The 25,107-nt window shown below is 44.5% G+C and overlaps 1 protein-coding gene across 2 annotated transcripts in view; it reads left to right on the top strand.

The window, feature by feature from the left end:
- IDE (insulin degrading enzyme) overlaps nt 1-25,107 on the top strand; it is a 996,582-nt gene that overhangs the window by 193,466 nt on the left and 778,009 nt on the right. For both annotated transcript variants that reach the window (XM_086922493.1, XM_086922494.1), the window contains exon 5: nt 13,373-13,485. In XM_086922493.1, coding sequence (XP_086778619.1) covers nt 13,373-13,485 — 113 coding nt within the window. The remainder of the gene's footprint in view (nt 1-13,372; nt 13,486-25,107) is intronic.

A 25,107-nucleotide genomic window follows, 5' to 3' on the forward strand; every position in this document is an offset into this window, starting at 1 on the left:
CAGAGGTTTAACTAGCTGGCGATTTGGTGCTGTGCCCGTGAAATGCTCGTGCACAGCATCAAATCGCCAGCCATCTGCCATCTGTTCACCAGCAGCTCCGCCCCACAAGCTTCCCCGAGCATGCGCTCTGGCTCAGCCGAGCCGCACTCCTCCCACACCTCTCACACACAAGTGAAGCTTCACTTCAAAGCATGCACGTTATCATCCACTCGCATTTCTCCTTCCTTCCAGCGCTGGCTTGTATTTGAGTTAGGATATTGTTTCGTTGCTTCACTTCAAAGCATGCACGTTATCATCCACTCGCATTTCTCCTTCCTTCCAGCGCTGGCTTGTATTTGAGTTAGGATATTGTTTCGTTTGAGGCGGTCTTTTGCCCAATTAAACACCTGGATATATTGGAAGCTTTAATCATTTCACTGTAACATTTCTGATTTATTTTGAGGCGCGACTGTTGGATGTTCACTTTGTGCTCAATAAAGTTGCATTGACTAACAACTCCCTTGGAAACTTGAGAGCATGCATGGAGATTTGAGTACGTTGCACGTTTGTACAAATCATAATAGTTTCAGTGAGTACAAAACACTATGTCCCATTTACGCATCTTAAATAACCGGGTTCTTCACGCAGTTGAGAGCTTCTTACACAAACCAGTTACAGGGAGGTTCCCATCACATAGGTTTGCATGGACACGGAGACTTTTGTTGTACTTTTGTCATTTACCATAGAGGGCTTAGTGCGCCTTTGGTTAGCATACTTAACTCTCCTCCCCTCGCGACGCTCTTCCCGCAAACCATCTGTTCCCCAGCCGCCTGCCTGCCTGCCTGCCTGCCTGCCTTGCATTACCACATCAAAGGCAGCCCAGGCGACCTCCCACAAGCTTCTCAGCGTGCCCTCTGACTCGGGCCTGCACATCTCCTCCCCTAATTATTCACTGCATGGCCTGCTACAGAGCGCACGCTGGGAGAAGCTTGTGGTAGGAAGGCTGCAGCCGTGTATATCCTTTTCCTCTCCTTGCCCCTTTCTCATTATGTCTGACTTGTTAAATGATTGTCCTATATTCATAGCATTATTCCCAACACTCGGGATTTTGTCACTGTAAACAAGATTTGGACATTATAGTTAATACAACTCAAATACCTTTAATACAAACATGAACTGTGCTCTGCTTAGCTTGTTAGTCTCTTGAGGCCAGTTTAAAATGAGTTTGTCAGTGCAAAGAAACCACGCTGCTGGCAAACGTTCCCTTCACAAACGGACTTTTGATGACTTCTGTGTAGAATGTTCAAAATAAATGTTGCGCCTTTACACCTCCATCCCACTCGTCTTATTCCTCCTAAAAGCACTTAATTAAAAAAAAGTGCAAATGTGTCTAGCTTCACCTTTCTTAATAACTCGACTGACAACATAACTCCAGTATGCAAACAACCTATTGATCTATTGCAGCATAAGGATTCATTTATTAATCAGTGTTCTTCTGATACTGGCCATGACGTGTTAGTAACGTGAATACCATCAGTTGTAGTGATACTCGTGAAGATAAATATTTCAATGTTCCTATTATTTCAACACGCGCTGTTAATTTTAGCATATTTCCTAGCGGTTTCTGATCTTAGTGGGCTTTAAGTGTGTATTTCCACTGTCCTACATTATTTATAAGTGGTTTGAGGTCTACATTTGCAATGCCAATAGTCTCTCTCCCTTGCTCCCTCTAGCTCCCTCTCTCTCTGTCTTGCTTGCTCTAGCTCCCTCTAGTTCCTTCTCTCTCTATCTTACTCCCTCTAGCTCCACCACCACCACATCCACCACCACCACCACCGCATCCACCACCACCGCATCCACCACCACCGCATCCACCACCACCGCATCCACCAACACCGCATCCACCACCACCGCATCCACCACCACCGCATCCACCACCACATCATCCACCACCACATCATCCACCACCACATACACCACCACATCCACCTCCACATCCACCACCACATCCACCACACCCACCACCACCACCACACCCACCACCACCACCCCATCCACCACCACTGCATCCACCATCACCACCGCATCCACCACCACCACATCCACCATCACCTGCACATCCACCGCCACATCCACCACCACATCCACCACCACATCCACCGCATCCACCACCACCGCATCCACCACCACCACATCCACCACCACCACCACATCCACCACCACCACATCCACCACCACATCCACCAACACTTTAACAACACCCACCACCACCACATCCACCACACCCACCACCACTACATCCACCACCCCATCCACCACCACTGCATCCACCATCACCACCGCATCCACCACCACCACATCCACCACCACATCCACCATCACCTGCACATCCACCATGACATCCACCGCCACATCCACCACCACATCCACCACCACCGCATCCACTACCACCACATCCACCATCACCACCACCTCCACATCCACCATGACATCCACCTCCACATCCACCACCACATCCACATACACCGCATCCACCACCACACCCACCACATCCACATCCACCGCATCCACCACATCCACCACCACCACCACATCCACCACCACATCCACCACCACACTACCACATCCACCACCACATCCAACACTTCCACCACCACCGCATCCACCACCGCATCCACCACCACCACATCCACACCCACCACCACATCCACCACATCCACCACCACTTCCACCACCACATCCACCACCACCACTGCATCCACCAACACCACATCCACATCCACCACCGCATCCACCACCGCATCCACCACCACCACATACACCACCACCACATACACCACCACCACATACACCACCATCACATACACCACCACATCCACCACCACTTTCACCACAACCACCACTGCATCCACCACCACCAACACCCCATCAACCACCACCACTGCATCCACCACCACCAACACCCCATCCACCACCACCACTGCATCAACCACCACCACCGCATCCACCACCACCCCCACATCCACTGCATCCACCACCACCACATCCACCACCACATCCTCCATCACCTCCACATCTACCATGACATCCACCACCACATCCACCACATCCACCACCACATCCACCACCACATCCACCACCACATCCACCACCACTTTCACCACATCCACCACCACATCTAACACGTCCACCACCACTTCCACCACCACTACATCCACCACCGCATCAAACACCACATCCACCACCACCGCATCCACCACCACCACATCCACCAACACTTTAACCACACCCACCACTACATCCACCACCCCATCCACCACCACCACCACTGCATCCACCACCACTGCATCTACCACCACTGCATCCACCACCACCGCATCCACCACCCCATCCACCATCCCCACCACATCCACCACCACATCCACATCCACCACCACATCCACCATCACCACCACCAACACTTTAACCACACCCACCACCACTACATCCACCACCCCATCCACCACCACCACCACTGCATCCACCACCACTGCATCCACCGCATCCACCACCCCATCCACCATCCCCACCACATCCACCACCACATCCACCATCACCACCACATCCACCACCACATCCACCACCACATCCAGCATCACCTCCACATCCACCATGACATCCACCGCCACATTCACCGCATCCACCACCACCACCACATCCACCACCACATCCAACACATCCACCACCACTTCCACCACCACCGCATCCACCACCACCGCATCCACCACCACCACATCCACCACCACATCCACCAACACCACATCCACCACATCCACCACCACACCCACCACCACCGCATCCACCACCACATCCAACACATTCACCACCACTTCCACCACCACCACCACATCCACCACCGCATCCACCACCACCGCATCCACCACCACCGCATCCACCACCACCGCATCCACCACCACCGCATCCACCACCACCGCATCCACCACCACCACATCCACCACCACCACATCCACCACCACCACCACATCCACCACCGCATCCACCACCACCACCGCATCCACCACCACCACCACATCCACCACCACCACCGCATCCACCACCACCACCGCATCCACCACCACCACCGCATCCACCACCACCACCGCATCCACCACCACCGCATCCACCACCACCAGATCCACCACCACCACATCTATATATGTGTGTGTGTGTGTGTGTGTATGTGTGGCTGTGTGTGTGTAGGTGCAAATGCAATGTTCTTGGATTTTCGTCACAATAAAATACACTGAACATAATCTTCACAAAAGTTATTTACAAACGTTTAAGGTATTGCCATTATAAATTACAATAACTTTTATTTAAGTATTAATTATTTACAAAATTAAAAGCCATTGTTATTTGTAATATCAATACATCTAAGTCACGTAAATACAACACACATTGCATTACAAATGCTATAGGTGTCACATTTGCGAAATTTAAAACTATTGACATTGTAACTGACAAAGCTATTAATTTTGCTATTTTCAAAACCAACACATAAATAAAAAAAGTGTCATTTACAATACCAATCGCTCAAACTTTCCTAATGCGAGACCTATTGCATTTCCAATGCTTGTTTTATCTGCAATGCCATGGATATCTGCAATCTTGATTGAAGAGATCGGCGACTTCTTAACTTTGGCAAAGGAGTTTTTGTAAACTAAATGGCAAACCCCCAGCTGTTCTCATCGCGCTGCGGAAAAACTGCTTATTATAAAAAAGTGAATCCCACAGCCATCGACACACAAGAATCCCGTTTGCACTTCCTGGTGCACTAAATGCCACTCAAGTGCTTCTGTTCCTCCACATAATTTGCCTCATCAGAAACGGGTCCGCAAAAAAATTGACAAAGAAACTGTTTGACATCAAAGATTCAAACGTTTGCATAGGAGAAAAACAAGGCTTTTGTTCATGAGCAAAAATAAATCCATATGCATGGTGAAAGAACAAGATGAGTGATGTGGGTTATTATTTCCATGACACAAGTGAGGTAAATGGTTAAAACATGTTTACAGTTAATAGTACCCATGCTTTCCTTTTTGTAGTAACACCAAAAATGAGTTAACGCCCCGTCTTTTCATACATTTTATGTGATAAATGAAAAGAAAAATAAATCATTTTTCTTTCCCTCTAAGCATGACACCTGGCAAACGTACAACATATTTCAAAGTTGATTGATCAGGAAATACAAAACTACACATCCTATAAACTGGGCTACCTCAAAACTAATGGGACCGTGCATTCTTTTACGTATGTGATCATCGAAAGAATGTCTGAAATATTGATAGCTTTATATAGCATCTAATTTTTCTACGTTTAACTAGAGAAACTGGTTCGTCCCCCACTACAAAAGCGGACAATGACACTGGTACTAAAATCCTACAACATGGTAGCTGCAGGAACCAACTGGCTGCGTGTAATTTTCCTCATCTATTGTTGACGTTTGCACCCTTACATCCCTGTGTCCTCACCTCTATGTGCAAGAACCTGCCCCTCCCGCTGCACCTCTTAGGCTCGCTTGTGTGCACTCCTCTCTGCCTCCCGCTCTGTGCACCTCTGCGCCTTCCTATGCATTCCTCTGTGCACCTGTACACTCCCTGTCTCTTTCGTGCTGTGTGCATCCATGTCCCTCCCCATTCCCGCTTGCACCTCTCGGCTTCTCTTGTGTGCATCCCTCTGCCTCCCCGTGCCCTGAGTTTATGCTTACCTCTGCGCTTCCATTGTTTCATGTGTGCACGTCCCTGCTTCCTTGTGTGTGCACACCTCTATCCCTTCTCTCTTTGTGCATGCTTCTGTCATAAGAACGGACGTGGTACAGGTAGGCTGTTTTTCATTTATTTATTAGTTTTCACTTTTATATAGCGCAAACTTTACCCGCAGGTATCCGAGGGCTTTAAATCAGCATGCTTATAACAAGCAAGACTAGCACTCTATATTACTGCCAACTTAGCTTAGCATAAGCAACAGCTAACTACTCACAAACAATGTTTATATATCAATTGCAAATGTCAAAAAAATTAATGCAAAGCATTGTCATTTACAATGCCAGTAACTCAAACTTTAATGCTGCGAGACCTATTGCATTGCAAATGCTTGTTGGCTCAGATTCTGATCCTGTACTAGAACAGGCAGCAACGACTTCTCTGCAAATCTGTGCCTGCCAGGAATGCAATTATCGAATGTGCTAAAATCTGTGATATTAGGCCATTACTTTCTTTCGAAAATGGTCTTTGTTACTCATTTTAGGAATGTAATGTCTAGTTGTCCAAGCTTCCACTAGCAGGTTGAGCCCCCATGTCTTCCCTACCACCCCCGCAGACAGAGTCAAAGGTAAATGTGGCATTCAGGAACGCAAATGTTTGCTTTTGCCAGCCTTGCCCTGCTGTTTGCCATTGGCAGCTGTTTGAAGGCAATATTTCCACGGTCACTGGGACATGGTCAGCCAAAGCCTGTCGGCAGTCCTGAATGATTTGAGGTCTCCCTGGCTCAAACCATACAGGATGGTGGGGGTGCAGCTAGATAAGTTCTACGATCCGAATTGGGCACTACTGTCTGAATTGGCAGAGCAGTTAGAATTAGCGTGGTACTTCGATGTCACAGATAATTCACGGGCTCCTCTAGAGACGTGCAGTGTTCGCTCATGGATATGCCTTTCAACTGTTCTCGCTTATATAGCAAGAAGGCTGACTCTGTCCTTCAATACTTTAAAGAGAGCCAGGCCACTGCATATTCCTCAGCTTCTCTATTTCTACTGGGCAATTCCCTATCATTTTTGTCTCCTTTGTGCTACTCCAGAGGTTTGGGGAATTGGCAGTTCCGAGACACACACACACACGCACGCACGCACGCACGCTCGCTCACTCACTCACTCACTTCTCCTGTATTCCTCATGCAGCACTCTCTACTACTCTGCAGAGCCTGGATGTATTGGTCTGCAACAGCAGTCAATCCCATTCAAGATGGTCAGCATGCCGTGAATGAAGTGCATCCATTCTGGGCTGGTCACCATTAACAGATTGTGCATGGCAGTCTCTACCAGTGTGGTGCTTCACCGCCACACGTGGATGAAATCTAGAGGCTTCTGATGTGATTTTCAGGCATCGTTAATGGACATGCCATGTGACTGTGCCTGTCTCTTCAGCGATCAGGCAGAGTTGACCCTTGAGGTATTCACGGAAAGCAGAGCTACAGCATCTGCCTCAGCCTGCTTGTGCCTGTGTGGCAGTATGCCCTACAGTTTCACCCCTATTAAGGCTTCAGAAAGTGCTTGGCTCATGTGAAAGCCCAAGGCTCACTTCCACAGCTACAGATCCCGCCGGCCCGTCCTTTTGAGCCTGGGATTAAGTAGCCAACCCACAACATCCAGACTATCAGGGGAGTCCCACAACTCCGCCACCACCACCAAACCTCTTTAGTTTGCTCATGGTGGCACATAGCCATCCAGTTTGAGGAAGGATATGGTATTGCCTCAACGGGTGGCTGTACATTACACCTAACAGATGGGTGCTCTAGATCGTCCAACAGCAAGGAAATGCCCTATCATTTCTCTTAGATCTGCAGCACATTCCACCTGCACCGGGCCGGTTGTCTGAAAACCATTTGTCCATTTTGCGACAGGAAGTTCAAAGAAAAAAGGAGCTGTAGAGCGGGTCCCAGCATTGGAAATATGGACAATATGTCGCTCCTTTTGTTTCTCGGTGTTGAAAAAGAGCGGAGGCCATCATCCTATTTTAGATGTTCGCCCTCTCAATTTCTTCCTCAGAAAGGACAAATTCAAGCTGCTCACATTGGTTCAAGTTATATTGGCCCTGGATTCAGAAGACTGGATGGTAGCGCTGGTCCTGCTGTAATCGTGTTTTGACATTCTCGTCCTGCAGTCCCACAGGCCCACAGGCTTTACCTGTAGGTCATGTGAGCCAGGAGCATTTTAGTTCAGTGATTCCCTTCAGCCTTACCAGAACCCTTTGGGTGCTCACTAATGTTATGGTGGTGGCTGCAGATCCTAGTAGGAGGTTGTGGGATACTATTGTTCCACCTACCTAGACGACTGGCTGTTGAAGGCTAGCTCACCCGTCAGTCCTAGAATACCTTCAGACAACAGGGAACCTTCTTACATCTTTGGAGTTATTGATCAACGTGCTGGAGTCACACTTGACTTATTCGCAGAGTCTTCTGTTAATCATGCCCTTCTGGATATGCTGCAGTTTTAAGTCTTCCCTTCAGTTCACCGAGTCCAGGACATTCCGGACTATGATCCCGATGCTTCATCCTCTGTCTCCATGAATGGCTGCGGGTCTTACTGACCTCTTGGCCTCATGCATCCTGTTTGCTAACTACGCTTGGTGGGATATGCAGGCTCTGCAGTGGGATCTGAAGTCTCACTGAGCTCAGCACCAAGGAAACCAGTTGCATACCATCCAGATTTCACAGGAGACTGGACAAGACCTGCAATGCTGGATGCTAGACTGAAATTAGATTGGCAGCAGACCCCTCCCGCTATCCCACCCAGACTAGACAGTGGTGACTAACACAAAGCCTCTGGGGTGGGGCGGTCAGGCCAAAGGACTCTTGTCACTTCTGGAGACACCCCTCCATGTCAATCTATGGAGTTGTGGCCATTCATCTTGTGTTAAGGTTCATATTACCATCCATCACATTGTACCTGGTTCAGGTGCTCACAGAACTTGCCAAGTAATACTTCAACAAGCTGGGCGGAGTGGGTTCCTTGTTCCTGTGCCAGGAGGCCCTGTGCTTCTGCATCTGGTTGAGTTGGTAGGCCACGGCCCTGGTCTTGAACCACCTGGTGGTTCCTTAAAGGTGATGTTGGAAGAACTCAACTGGCGATGCATGTCAGATGTACCCAAATGGGGTGCAGGTCACCTTCCAACATTGGAGAGAACTCTAGCTTGATCTTTTAACCATCCCAGAGAATACCCAATGTCAACACTTTTGCATGCGGGAGTTCCTTAAAAGCCTTGCTCTAGGAGACTCTTTACGCCTTCAGTGGAACTCAGGACTTCTGCATGTGCTCTAGTATCTGCCTCGCTTTCCTCGAGTTCTGAAGAAGGTCAGGAATGACCAATCCTAAGTCATCCAAATGGCTCACGATTAATGCAGGAGAGTGTGGTACCTGGAACTGCTGGGCGTGAGCATGTTTGCTCCAATCTGGCTACCACTTTTGGACGTTCTTCTGTTGCAGCAGTAGAGCAGGGAGCCAAGTGATATAGATCTCTATGCAGGGAGATTGAGTGGTGGGAGTTGACTGCCTTTGAGCTCTCTCCCAAAGTAGTGGATTCATACAGACCCATTTCAGGCAAAGTTGTCAGAGGTTTTGCTTCTTGTGCTGTCTTTAGCCCATCAAGGACTTTCCGCGTGCACTTTTGGCTGGCCCTATCTAATTTTTTGCTTTTAAAAGCAACTCTAAACAAAATAGGTGGCGGATAAGGAGCTTAATGACGGTCCAGTGTCCGTGCTCCCAAGTAATGGATAAACCAAAACAATAGGTTACTGTTCCTAAGAGAAGAAAGTGGATGTCGGTCTACAAAATGGAAAGGGAAGTCAAAGTGACTTTTACTTGGTTCCCCGCACTCAAGGGGTGTCATGCTTCATCATAGGGCGGTGCTCCTCTTTGGGCCGGCGCTGCAATGCCCTACGGGCCCCCTGAGGGGTCCCTGTAAGGGAGATCTTTTGATTGTGCGCCGTATGATGAGTGCGAGGTAGTGCTCGTGAAATAGTGGATGACTTTAAAAATTCCTTGAGTATATATGTGCTGTATAAATGTAATGAATAGATTCCTCTGTCATGAATAAAAAACCAAACAGTTGTGGCTGCTGAAGGAATATGATGGCCTTAAGTAGATATAACATACATATGTTTATTTGTGTGTTTTGTAAAGCGCACCGCTGCCCCAACGGCGCGTCCCGGTGCTAATAGAACAAGTAACAGAAGGGCATACACTAGGACCTATGCGCCAAAAAGGTAAGTCTTAAGAGATTTGCGGAACTCGAGTTCCGAACGGCTCGAGCGAAAGGACAACGGGAGCTTATTCCAGCGATTGGAGGCACAAACGTCGAAAGTTTTACCTCCCGGTCGGGTTTTTTTAAATCTGGGAGTCACCAGCAGAAGTTGGGAATTGGATCTCAGTGTTCTAGAGTTACAATAGGGACGAGGACTGGCTTCGAGATGAGCAGGTCCTTTGCCTTTCATGGCTCTATTGGCCAATGTCAATGCTTTGAACTCGCATCTTTTCGCGATAGGAAGCCAGTGTAATTTGCTGAGATGCGGGGAGTTGTGATGTCTAGGAGGAATGCCCTCTACCAGGCGCACCGCTGCATTTTGGACAGTCTGAAGCTTATGGCACAGACCACTTGTAAGGCCCAGGTATAATGCATTGGCGTCGTCCAGATGAGAGGTTATCAGGGCATGGATCACAGTTTTACCGCACTCAGTAGGCAAGTAGTTGATATGCTTTTTTATTATTCTGATCTTAGAGAAGCAAGATGCTGCAACTGTTTGAACCTGGGATCCGAAGGAGAGATGGTTGTCCCAACGAACCCCAAGATTCCTAACCGAGTCTTGGGTGTGGGGGCCTGACTCCGATCTTCTGGCCACCATAGGCTAGATTCCAGTGGGGAAGGTTGATTGAAAAACAGAACCTCCGTCTTTCCAGCATTGAGTTTCAAGGAGTTCGAATCCATCCATTTAGATATATTCCTAAGGCTTGATTTCAGCTAATCGAATGCCGAGGATGTGGCCTCATCAAAAGTGAAAGGAGCTGAATATCATTAGCATAGGAGGTAGATTTGACCCCAGCCTGTGCAATCATTTTAGCCAGTGGGGTAAAATACACATTAAAAAGGAGCGGGCTCAACTATGAGCCCTGAGGGACACCCCATTTGAGGGGCCTAGCAGAGGACGTGTAAGGGGGAGTATGCACCTGCTGGGTGCGGTTTGACAAAAAAGAGGCAACCCACTTTAACACGGTACCCTGAATACCCAAAGCACTCAGTCTTTCCAGCAGAATCTTATGGGAGACGGTGTCAAATGCTGCTGAAAGATCCAGCAGCACTAACACCGCCCTCGACCCAGCGTCCACCTCAGAGTCAGCCATTTCAATCAGGGCCGACTCTGTGCTGTGGCCTGAACGGAAGCCATGCTGGGAGTCGTGCAATAGCCCTTGGGACTCAATATAGTTAGCAATTTGTGAATGCACCAGCTTTTCCAATATCTTAGCTGGGGCAGGCAAGAGGGAAATCGGCCTATAAGTGCTCGGGTTATCCGGGTCCGCATTGGGCTTCTTCAGAATCGAGACTAGGAAGGCCTGTTTCCACTTCTCTGGAAACCTGCCCAATCTCAAGGAATTATTCCAGATGGAATTGAGATGGGGGTTGAGAAGAGCGGCGAGTGCCTTATATTCGCAGGCCAAGGGTCATTGGGGGATCCGGATTTGCATTTAGATAGTTCTACCAGGGTGGCTTCTTCTGAAATTTCTGCAAATTCCGTAAGAGAAGGAGTCGACACGTTCTGATTTGACGGTTCCCCCTCCAAGTCCAGGCTCTCAACAGTGGGAAAGAGGCATAAATGAGCTCTATTTTATTCTCAAAGAATTCCGAAAGTTGGTTGCAGAGAGACTGGGAGGCGGGCTGGTGCCGATTCAGTGCTTGAGGGTCAGTGAAGGATCTATCGACAATGTTAAAAATCTCTCTTGGGCCATTACTAGCTTTATTGATTCCACTAGCTAGGTAGGCTCTTTTATGTTCCACTATTAATTAAATATGTAAATAAAGTTTTATACTGTTAGGTTCACATGTTTTGTGTTGGGTCCGGATGTTTGTAAGTTGTTTTTCTTTGAAGAGGTCTTTCCTAGTCACGAGGTAAGATGACTCCTCCTTTCAGTGATAGGCACATGGGCATTGACTATCCTTTCAGTGATAGTGCACAAGGGCATCGACTTCATTGTTATATTGTTTTCCCACAAAAGGGTGAGAATGGAGTAAGTAAGTGTAGTACAGAGATATCCATGCGTATGTTATGTAAATGATGCAAAACTTCAACAACTACAGGTGCCCGGAGAGGTGGGAGGGCGCATGTGATTCTACAGCTCTACATGCAAAGAATAGATGCTTACTGGTTAAGGAGCATAATCCGTTTGAGGCATGTGTGCTGTAGATACACATGCTTTGCATGTACTTTATCGCAGCATTCTCCCAAAGTGGTGGCAAACCAGTAGATTTTGCAGCTGTTTGAAAAGGTGTTTTTAGCACTGCTTGGCCTACATTGGCTTGTTGACGTGCTATCGCATCCACACAGTAATGTTTGGTAAAAGTGTGTGGACTATGTTGCTACTTTACAAATGTCAGCTATAGGGATGTTACCTAAAAAGGACATAGATACTCCTATTTTACGAGTGGAATGTGCTCTAGGAGGTATAGATGGTTTGTTTAGCTTTAGTGTAGCAGGTTTGAATGCACTTAAAAATCCATTTTGCAGTATAAGATTAAGAAATGGGATTGCCTTTGTAAGGTGTAGCAAATGCAACGAACAGTTGGTTTGTTTTACGAACAACTTGCAAACATCCGGACCCAACAGTAGATGGCATTAGTATGCAAAACAATGTGCATTTCCAGCTGTACATGCCAACAACAGATGCTTACTGGGTAAATAGCATAATCCTTTTGGACCTCAAGAGAGCTTTGAGCTTTTACAACGATTGTACCAAGGACCATGGGGTGGACTATCCGATGTCCTGAGGTTCTCTAGGGCACAGAAAGTTAACGCAGGGCAGCAAGGACCATAATGAGGCGGATAGTCCGCTGTATTAATATCTGCTACGCACTGGACAAGGAGCAGCTCTTGGAAGGTCTAAGGGCTCAATCAATCAGAGCCAATGCTGCTACCACTGTGTTGACATATCTGCTTCGTATTTTGCTGTTGAAAGACTCAGGCCATTTGATTTTGGCCTGATTTATTCTGTAGGTGTGTGTAAGTTTCTTGATTGATTTTTGGTAATTGCCAGTGTTATTGTGTTAGTTCATCTCTAAAACATAGATTTTATGAAAAATAGCAAGTTTTCTGCATCTATGCTTATCAAAACTCTTTTTAAAAAGCGGATATACAAATGTATGGATGTCTGAGAAAGTGCCTAAAAGTTGCATAGTGTTTTTCTGTCATATGAAATTATACATATTTGAATAAAATATTTTAATAAAACATTGGCTCTGGGGGAGAAGATAATTTCTACCCTTAACTTTCAGAAACGAGAATTAACAACAATGAATGTTAACCACAATAAACCATATTAGCATATTTTTTATTTTAAAATGTATATTCTTTTTTTTAATTATTATTAAAACAGAATCTCTAGATGAACTTACTGACATACTGGTAAAGCTGTTTTCAGGAGTGGAGAACAAGAATGTACCCTTACCAGAATTTCCTGATCATCCTTTCCAGGAAGAACATCTCCAGGTATATTTTCACTGGGCATTTAGTGTAGTTGAGTGTTGTAGCGTGTAGTAAATTGTCATAGAGTGTAGCAGAGTAGCATAGTGTGTTGTGGACTGTCGTGGAGTACAGTGGCGAGTGTGAAGTGGCATAGAGTGGCGTTTGGGCTCATGTCGTAACGTGAAGTAGAGTGGAGTATGCAAGTTGTGTTAGCATACTGCCATTACAGAAAACACGTGTTCAATTGAAATGACCATTGCATTTGCAAATACAGTTTTACTGATAAAATTATACAGCACACCAACAGAAGTTTGTGGAAATGGCATCATCTAGTGTACTGATTTAATTTGATCATATTAAAATACTTGTTTCCGCCAAACTTTCGAATTACATTACTTTATTTGTGATTTCCTAATTCTGATATTTTCTGAAATATTTGCACAGTTCATTTACAAACTTTTACATTTTGCTGTGTGCCAACATTTTTTGTTTTCCCAGTACCCGGCAAGTTTGTTACATAAATCCTCTCACTTTGAAGTCCGAGAAAGAAAAGTATTCGCCAAGCTCCCTCGGAAGATGGAGCCTGATATTTGACCACTGTCTTTAAAAGCACAGCAAATCTGTGAGGATAATAACAAAATGTTAAGGCCTGTTTACAGAAAGTAATGACTTGTGGAAGAATACGAGATGTGATGGTGAACAAGCTTTGCTCAATGGGAGAGGCAGCCTAAAAAAATAAAGCGAGCAAATAAAAACCAGACAATGTGAGGTACAAACCACAATGTTAATCGTGGGCAATGGGTGAAATCCATTCCTGTGGAAGCTTTCAGAATGCCCACAAGAAGTCTTTTCACAATCAACTAGCTGCACTTTCTGATATGCTTCGACCTAAAAAGTCAAAAGGGCCAGGGGGTTGATCACTAGGCTCTACAGGGTCTCTCAGAGAGAGAATGTGCTAATAGACCCACCGTCGCTAATAACATGTAATGCTGTACTTGCCTTGCTGTTGACCGTGGAGAATTGGGAGTCCTGTTGCAGTCTGACTGGTCGATTGACAGCAAACTGTAATCTCCGTATTACACACTTCAAGTATTTACACCAATTGTACTATACCCCTACCCAACTCAAGAAATTTGGGTTACGAGAAGAGGCAAGCTGTATAAGATGTGAGCAGGTAGAGGCGGATTTATTGCACCTGGCATTGGCTTGTCCCACCATTAATGTATTTTGGTGCAGGTTTGTACGCATGTTATCGGACATTTCCACAGAACAAGTCCCATGTACTCCTGTGGTATGCCTGCTGGGCTCTCTGAAGCGGTTAAAGCCATGCAATAGGAGACTAGTTGCAATCTCCACTTTATTTGCTAAACAAGCAGTTGCAATGCATTGGGGTGCTAGGTCTGCCCCAACGCTCTGGCAATGGGTCCGTTCCTTGGTGGATTGCAAAGAGCAAATGAGTGTTTATGCGGAAGAGTTACCCATAGCCTCAAGACCAAAAGATTTTTCGGCTCGGCTGTCTTTGTTTCAGCTACAAAACCCTACCTACAGGCGACATGATAATGCACACATTTAGACATGCACAAAATTCTGGGCTGGCTCATCCTATCGACATAGCTGTAGCTGAAATGTAAATTGTGTATTAATATGCAACACTGTACTTGCTGACTTTGGGAAGGTAGGAGGGGTGGGGGTTTAAAGAAGGAACCTGCGAAACACCCCACAACTGTTGTCTTCAAGAAGTTTAGAAAGTAGGTAAGAAAATACCTAGTGCTGTTCTTTCAGAAGCTGAAGAGTCATACCTGCCTCATGAAGACTTTCTAGCAAACGTTAATGAGACATGGTATCAAAAGGTGCAGACAAATCCAGTAGGATTAATGCCACTTCCCCTACCTCCTTACATAGACCCTAGTTGGTCTAACACCTAAAAGCGTTTAGTCTTAGTACTATAGACTGGTTGATCCTGCTTGTGAAGGATCAAGATTAGTTTTAAGCAGTACCTGCACCAAACGTTGTTTGTTGACTGCTTTCTCTGCCACTGTCTTAACAAAGTGCTACAGGGCTATGTGGCAACAGTTAAGCAGTGCTGCCAGGGCAGCCAATGGTTTCTTCACAAGAAGGACCTCCAGAGCAAATTTCCAAAAGTTAAGAACTGCAGCCACCTAAAAGGTGTTTTAGCACCAAAGCAATATAATTAAAAGCTAAATGGTAAATGCAAGCAGGACAAGGCTGAGCAGAATCTTTAACTTTTGCTATCATCTTGTTACATGCTGTGTTCATTATATGGTACTCTCCATATTATCAACTATTTGTCTAAGAAAATAGGCCCCCACTCGCACCTACATATTAACCGTAACTCCATTCATACGGTCTCGATCTTTAAAACTATTCATAAAACATGATGAATAAACCCCAAAAGGTCTCTTTGGACCTTGGAGAAAGAAAACATGCACCAGTTACATACCTAGGTTCTTTCGTGGGGATTTTATGTTGAGTAAAGCATCTTTTTAAGGCCTTTATGACACTGGAAGTGGTTTGAACTAGTTTTAAATATAGGAGGTTGGATGTTCAATAGTTCACTTCATAAACTCTAATAGATATACCGCCAAGGGTACAATATCTGACTTTAAAGTGCTTCACAAGAGATTAGGAAGAAGGCAGTGTATTTTACAGATTATTTCTTTAAGAAAACATACGCCTTGATAATAAAATAAAAAAATATTGAGAAAATTATGACGCAGAAAACAAGGTTTTGAAATAAATTCAGTTAATGAAGAAGTGGTTCTTCTAGTTTAACTCTGAATTTAAGTATTTTGAGCTCAAAGGGCAGCTGTGCTTCAGTGTGCTGGAAGTTTGACAGGGTCTTCAAAGCAAGGCACCATTTCTAAAATCGAGCCTTCAGTGATCAAAGGCATTCACAACACTGACTGAGTGATAGAAAAGGAAACACTCCCTTTAACATTGTCATATGGTTACATTATCAGAACACACAGATTTCTCACTAGACGAGAGAGTAAAAGTTATAGTGAAACAGGAAAGGATCACAGTCGGTCTTCTCAATTTACATGATTAAGCAGAAGAAAACTGATACTAAATCACCATCGAAATGCTTTCAAAGCTTCTATGAGCAAAGAAGTTCTAGAATCTACCTTGTGCAAGTGATTGAATGCAACTTTTTATAGTTTACGTAAATTAAAATAGGCCAAGACTTTTTGAACTGTTGTGTTATTTGTTTTTTTAAATTTACTTTTATGCCGAGAAGCACACTATGGAAAAAATACATTCAACAAATAACTGTAATAAGGACTTGCCAATTGTTTATAACATTGTCAAGTCGGTCCTGTGCCTTCCATCCCTACTTGCCTCCATTTGAACGAAATGAAAACACACCCTCAGTTCGCTGACCCAGTGTTGTCATTTGTGCCAGCTCAATTCACCGTGTGCCCCACTGCTGCAGTTACCATGCAGCTGTGGGGGCCTGTCTTTGGCACCTTTTGGGATGCTCAAACACTTCTATCCGGCAGTTAAAACATTATTGCATCCTGCTTCCACTCGACTCATACAGAAGTGAATAATTAAAGGGGGCTTGCAGACTCTGTTATGTGACTGATGCCGTTGATTATTCACATTCCACTGAAGCCCACCTTTAGATGTCACTCAATCACTTCAATCCACCGGATGCACTTGCACATTTTCGGGACAAAACTTTAAGTTGGCGTAAAGTTATCCTTTATGAGCCTTGCTCTGAGGTCAGTGAATGCTAGCTGTCTTCTGGGCCTCTACTTACATGCCCTTTGGGACATGGTAGCACTAGTTTTACTAGCTGTTCTGGACAACCTTAGAGCGTCCCTCACTGAAGCTTTTCAGGATGATCGCGATGCTGCAAAATTTGTTATGTGTTATGGATTGGCCATGATCGAATGCTTAGATCAAGCAGTGGGTACCAGTATGGCACTTCAGCACCACACCTGGATAAGGTATATGGCCTTCTCTGATGATGTCCAAGAATCCTTGATGGACATGCTGTGTAATGGCTCTCGCCATGGCTACGGTCGAGGTTTTCACTTTTGCTAATGCCCCAACCCCCCTTCAGCCTAGCAGGCCTTTCAGCCCATACGTAGTCAAGGCGTTGGTTCTCGTAGACAACACCTGAGACAGCAGTATAGTTCAGTCCCCTGCCTCTTCCTCCAGAAGCACCTTAAATCACTTTAGTGTGTCCTTGCCAGCTCACAGCCGCCCTGTCAGAGACACGATCCGAAATATATATATATATATATATATATTCACTGAAAAAACCATAGGTTATAGACCATATATAGTTAGGGATTAGCATTTAAAAAACCTTATTTTATTTGCACAAAACCATTGAAATTCCATATATAGTTAGTTGCACTAACTATATATCGCGGACCCGCAATCCACTGCTAATGATGTCACATATTACATCATTCATGACATGGTCAGTGACATCACTGATGACATCACTGATGACATCTCAAATGACATCACTGATGACATCACTGATGACATCTCAAATGACATCACTGATGACATCACTGACATCTCATTTGACATTACTGATTACATCACTGATGATATCATTTATGTGATAATACATCTTCAGACTCTAATATAACCTTTGATACACTCAGTGTAAACAGGCACTCGCAGACTGTCACACATCCATGGAGTTACTCACACACCTATTCAGTCATGCAAAGAATCAATCACATCTCCATTTCCTTAACTATACAGTTATACACACCTTACTTATTCAAACATATACTAACACATATTTACTCTCTTATACAATCCTTGATACAAGTTCACAATGATTCATACAGCCACTCTCACATTCACTGACTCTTATGTTCAGTTATTTATATATGTCAACTCTCACATGGAGTGTGCTTTACATATGTACTTACTTTGACATGTAGAACTGAGATATCCATTCACTCACCAATATACTCATGCACACAGTCAACTGTCCATACAGCTGTTTCTACATGCACTTTTGAACCCATACACCTAGGGAATCAACCGCTCACACATCTATGCACAGAGTTATACACCTCCCAGCCACCCACACACACACTCAGTCTCCCATACAAATACTTGGGCAACCATTCAATAACCCATATAGTTACTGATATAGCTACTGATTTAAACATGCAGCAGTTTACAGAAGAACATAAATATTGATTGCCAAATTAAGACACTTTAATCACTAACCCATGCACTCAGTGAGACACATTTAATCATTCTCTCATACAGTCAGTCATGCACCTACTAAATCCTTCATCCAGACACTTATACATCCACTCATTCTTCAATATGTAAGACATATTTTAACTTTACAGAAACATACAGTCACTGGGTGTTGTCATCAGTGATGTCATCAGTGATGTCATTTGAGATGTCATCAGTGATGTCATCAGTGATGTCACTGACCATGTCATGAATGATGTAATATGTGACATCATTAGCAGTGGATTGCGGGTCCGCGATATATAGTTAGTGCAACTAACTATATATGGAATTTCAATGGTTTTGTGCAAATAAAATAAGGTTTTTTAAATGCTAATCCCTAACTATATATGGTCTATAACCTATGGTTTTTTCAGTGAATTTTCAAGGTTTTGTAAATGCAAATTCCTAACTATATATGGTCTATAACCTATGGTTTTTTCTGTGAATTTCATTGGTTTTTTAAAAGCTAATATCTATAGCTGTAAAATATATTCTTTATTAAGTGACGTATCACGTAGCCCGTGAGACGCCTCATGATGCATCGCATAACCGTGACGTATCGTCTCTGCAGCGCAAACCAAACCCAAAACGTAAGCGCGCCAGAACACGCTTAAAGATATATATATATTTTTTAACCTTAATTAGACAAAATCCACACGTGCACATATCACAAACGTTCAAAAAACACAATATGTCGGACTCCCGTTACGCTGCCGGTTAGCTGCCCGGTTAACGTACCAGGAAGCACCTTTACCGCGAAAATCGCAAATTTTTTTTTTTCACCCCCCAGGGAACTTTAATAGCCCCCTCATCAATCCTAGGGGTTCAGGAGGGGTCTGCCTTACCCCTTTCATTCATTTACACCTTTTTTTTTTCCACCTCTTGTCTCTCGATCCCACAGAGAGACAAGATGGCGGCCGCTCCAGACTGTTTACAATGATAACAGCCAATCAGCTTCTCCTCAGACTCCCGTTACACTGCCGATTAGCTTCCCGGTAGCTTCCCGGTAGCTGCCCGGTTAGCTGCCCAGTTCGCGTACCAAGACGCGTCTCTACGGCGAAAAAATCGGATTTTTTTGTTTGTTTTTTTTTGGCCCCACGTGGTTTTATAATATCCCCCTCATAAATCCTAGGGGGTCAGAAGGGGTCTACCTTGCCCTCTTTCCTTCATTTCCCCCTTTGTTTTGGCCTCCTCTTGTCTCTCGATCCTACCGAGAGACAAGATGGCGGCCGCTCCGGACTGTTTACAATATTGACAGCCAATCAGCTACTCCTCAGACTCCCGTTACACTGCCGGTTAGCTTCCCGGTTAGCTTCCCGGTTAGCTGCCCGGTTAGCTGCCCGGTTCGCGTACCAAGACGCGTCTCTACGGCGAAAAAATCGGATTTTTTTTTTTGGGTTACACTGCCGGTTAGCTTCCCGGTTAGCTGCCCGGTTCGCGAACCAAGACGCGTCTCTACGGCGAAAAAATCGGATTTTTTTTTTTTTTTTGGTTACACTGACGGTTAGCTTCCCGGTTAGCTGCCCGGTTCGCGAACCAAGACGCGTCTCTACGGCGAAAAAATCGGATTTTTTTTTTTTTTTTTTTGGGCCCGGCGTGGCTCTATAATATCCCCCTCATCAATCCCAGGGGGTCAGGAGGGGTCTACCTTGCCCCCTTTCCTTCATTTCCCCCTTTGTTTTGGCCTCCTCTTGTCTCTCGATCCTACCGAGAGACAAGATGGCGGCCGCACCGGACTGTTTAGAATGTTGACAGACACCGGAGAGCCAATCAGCTTCGCTTTGCAAAGTTCCGATACGCGAAAAGTTCGCGAACCGGAGCGCTGCCCGGAGCGCTGTTACAGATATATATCTTGATTTAAACGTTAATTTCTCAAAATCCACTGAAGCACATATATTGAGACCTAGCAAAGGCACATCGGGCTAACAGTCCCTACAATGTTGCCAAGTTTCGTGGAAATCCATTCAGCCGTTCGGGCTAAAAGTGAGTCCAACCGCCCTATGGAAATTAACATGGGAAAAACGCGTTTTGGGACCCCCCTTTTTTCTCGGCCCCCCCTTGACGAACCCCCCCTAAATTTTCAGGAGCTGCTCAGAAACAAAATGTGCCATTTTCCTGAAAATCTCAGCCGATTCCGTCCACAAACGCCAAAGTTATTAGACATAGAATTTTCAAAAGTCCCATAGGAAAAAAATCCTAACTATATATACCTACTGGCTATCGCCAGTAGGTAATATATATATATATATATATATATATATATATATATATACATATTATTATTATTTTTTTTTAAATCCCCCAGTTAATAAAACAATAAAATCTTTATTGCAAATGATTGTGGCAATTGTGGCAGAGTTATATATCTAGTTTTCCAGGATAAGAAAAATAATATATATTCATATGTAAACAAATTTACTTATATTTGCAGAGATTAGGTATGCCACAGAATTAAAGTTGAGTAAGTAAGGTCACAGCATGGGGTTTACAGGAATGAACCAATGATCACATTTTATTTATTTTTTATTTATAGGTATTTTATTAAAGTCATACAGAATTCGAACAAAACATACAGGCTTCAATAGAGATAGGGTATCCATACAGTACATTGCAGTATTTAAACCATTATCATCAACCACATTATCTTATCTTACACATCAATGCACTTCCATACCGCTTGGTGTGATTGGAGATAGTCAACCGAATGCATCCAATAGTCTCTTGGCTTGGAGGGTAATTCTTCCTCGTATGTCTTTAGGGTATCGTTACAGTATGCTATATCTTTAACCTGTTGTTTAGTCTGTGGGGTCTCCCTACTACCCCAGAGCATCGAGATTCTTCGTTTTGCCAAGAGTACTGCTATCATGCAAAATGTACGTTTGGTGATGCGTACATTGCGTACGAGGCTGAGCAAACATGTTCAAATTGTACAGTTTATGGGGATTCCCAGTATCTCACTCAATATCTGAGCAACACCTGGACAGTACGTTCTAATTGGAGTACACTGCCATGCAAGATGAATAAAATCGGCATTATCCGCACCGCATCGTAGACCCCTTGCGTCTGAATGGAGGCCATATTTGTGTAATTTAGCAGGGGTATGATATGTTTGGTGCAGGTATTTATAGTGCAGTATGCGTAATTTGCCATTTGGAGTGAGCATACTTGTTAAGATGCAGCAGGTATACCATTCTTCCTCTGTGAGGGGGGATCGAGCACGATGTTCCAACGTTCCAGTGCTTTATATGTATTGTCATCAATATCGTCTTGGAAGTTGTGTATATAGTTTAGTCACCATGTGGGCGTTGTGGGGTGTGGTAATAATCATTTGTAGGGCTTTCAGTTGTGGCGGTTCATCAGGATAAATGGGATATAGTTTTTTAATGGCTCCCTGTAGTCTATGGTAGGTAAATTTAAACATTAACGTTTGATTGCTGATATGGAGAAGGTCTTTGAGCTCTATAAATGTGCTGTTACTGTACAAGTCTCCCAATTTTTCTATTTCCACTTGTAATAATTCCATTCCAACCTTTTCTTGGGTAACCGATAAATCTGGGTAAAATTGCAAGGGCATTGCCGGCGCGTATATCAGTAGTTTGTGCCAGTTTCCCCATTCTCTGACAAGCTGCGTTAGTAGTATTGATTGTGTTTATTTCGTATGGATGTATCCGGGTACGTCGGTAGGGTAGGATATTGCGTAGCGGGAGTGGGTGCGCATCCCCGTCTTCGATCGCTGTATGGTGGAGGTAGGGGACAGGGTGGTACAAGTAGTGTGCATATTGCGCTTGAGCGCATAAATAATAGAGGAGGAAGTCTGGTACCCTAAACCCTCCTTTGGAGAAAGGCAGTGTTAGGGCCCGTAATTCGATGCGCGCTTGCTTGCCTGCCCATATGAGGCAGGTTACAGCAGTAGTCAGTCTTTGAAATAGAGCCCTTGGCGGGGTGATGGGTATGCTATTAAAAAGGTATCGGAATTTGCGCAAAACGACCACCTTGATCATGGCCAGTCGGTCTGCCAGGGAAAGTGGCAGTTGAATCCACCGTTCCACTTTCTCTTCGAGCTTGCTAATTGCCGTCCCTTAGTTTGCGTGGATAACTGTGTCGGGGTCACAGTGATACCACACACCTAGGTATTTGACCGAGTCTGTTTGCCATTCAAGTCCAATTAATTTGGAGACCTGAGTGTTGACCGAATTTAATATATTCCCTTAGTAATGGGGAGAGATTTGCTGTTGGATTTTTGATCTATAATACCATATTGTCTGCGTATAACAATATTTTTAGTGGCCTTTGTGGAATTGAAGAGCTGCATATTTATGACCCTGTCGTATTTTGCACGCTTGTGGTTCTAGGGCAATTGCAAAAAGTAGGGGGGAAAGGGGGCATCCTTGACGTGTGCCTCTCTCGATTTTTATTGCTTCTGATACATATTTATTTACTCTTATCCGTGCTGTGAGTGCTGTGTTTAGTATCTTAATCCATTGTAGGAAGATTTTATTTTATTTTATTATTATTATTTTTTTCGTCCTCATACATGCCACCAGTAGATGTTAACTCTAGATGAGCTTACTCTAGGCCACCAACACTGCCGCCCTTTTCCGCCCTTGTGTTGTGGAGAGCCGTTGGAGATTGCCCAGAGGTAGGTCAATTCCAATCCAACTCCCAATTCCGATGTTACTTGCCCCTTTGGGAGGATCGGACCAATTAACCTCTGGCATAATCATTGGACTTATGGATATCATTTCTCACACCATGTATTTAATACTGAGCACAATTTAGTTGAATTTGCCCCACCACACAACAAATCCAAGTGGCTTATTGCCATAATATTTCTTAAACAGTCTGCAAATTTTGGAGGACTTTCAGATTTCCACTCCCTACAGATCTCCCTCCTAGCAATAACAACTATGTAAAAAATAAACTGTGTAATATGGCTTTTTATGTTATAGTCATGTGAGAGACCAAATAGAACTAATCCAGGGCTATAGATTATTGGTATTGATAACACTTCTTCAAGAAACCCACACACCTGCCTCCAATACGTAGCTATTTCTGAACATTCCACAAACATATGACCATCATCCGCTGCTGGCGATTTGCATCTTGGGCATAAATATTCTTCTGTTGCAATTTTAGAAAGTTTCGCAGGTGTCCAGTACGCCCTATATGACGTAAAAAGGTGGTTTCTTCGCAAGTTTGAAGGTTTTATAATTTTTTGAGACAGGGTGAAGGAATCTGTCCAAACTTTTAATAAATCTCCTTCGATCTGTACAGTGGAATTGTCCCATAGCTTATTGATTTCCGCTTCTTGGTTATCCCTGGTTCCCACTAGAGTCCTATACCATAGTGTAACCTCGCCTTTCCATCCCTTCTCTCTACTAATTGGTTCCAAAATGGAGATCTCCTCCTCACTAGACCAGTTCTGATTTCCCCACCAGGCAGATAACTGATAGAATTTAAATCTGGTCATAGTTCCTCCTGTTAGATTTGATAGGGATTCCCAACTCAGTAAAGAGGAATTGATACTCAATTCTCCCCAATTAGTAAAACCAGCTGTTTTCAACGGAAGGGCAAGTTGATCCTGTAAACATTCCGGGGTGCCAGGAGAATCCCATATTGGGGCGTGAGAATGATAATATGGGATACCTAAAATTCTGCGTATCGATTGCCAGTTGTCTAAGGCTGCCCGTAGAAGCTTCAAACGAACTTTCTTAAAAAACTTCTGATCTCCAAATTTATAAAGAAAGAAGTCTGGGCCGTATATTAGGTCTGATGTCATTGCCCGAAATAGTTTACTGTGCGATGAAGAGTCCAATTTATTAGCTAAGAGTCTAAAATTTTTAAACCGAAAAGCATAACAATAAAAAAGTAAATCCGGAAGAGCCAACCACCCCCTCCCCCCCCCCCCCCCCAATTTCAACCCCCTCCTCAATTTTTTCCAAGCTATTCTTGGCGATTTTGTGGCCCATATTAACGAACCAATCCTCCCTTGCAGGTTAGAAATGTCTTTTTTGTCAAATTTTAAGGGGATAGAGTTAAAAAGGAAGGAGACCTTTGGCAATATAATCATTTTGATTAGGTTAACGCTACCATAGATGTTAAGAGGCAAAGTGTTCCATCTGGTCAAAAGCTTCCTTATTTCCTTAATTACCATTGACCAACTAGTCTTTGGGATTTCTTCCAACTTGTTTGTAAGATAAATCCCTAAATATCTCATTTTTAGGTCTCGCCTGTCGATGCGCATGCGCATCGAGCTTGCGAGACTATGGGGGCTTAACCACTCTTTAACTAACTTGCAAGGAATCGTGGCGATTCCTTGCAGTGCCCGTGACTTTTAAGCTCAATGCGCATGCGCATCGAGCTTAAAAGCGCGTGCACATGCCCCCAGCCGCCTGC

Source organism: Lissotriton vulgaris, chromosome 5 (assembly GCF_964263255.1).
Source record: "Lissotriton vulgaris chromosome 5, aLisVul1.2, whole genome shotgun sequence".
NCBI lineage: Eukaryota > Metazoa > Chordata > Amphibia > Caudata > Salamandridae > Lissotriton > Lissotriton vulgaris.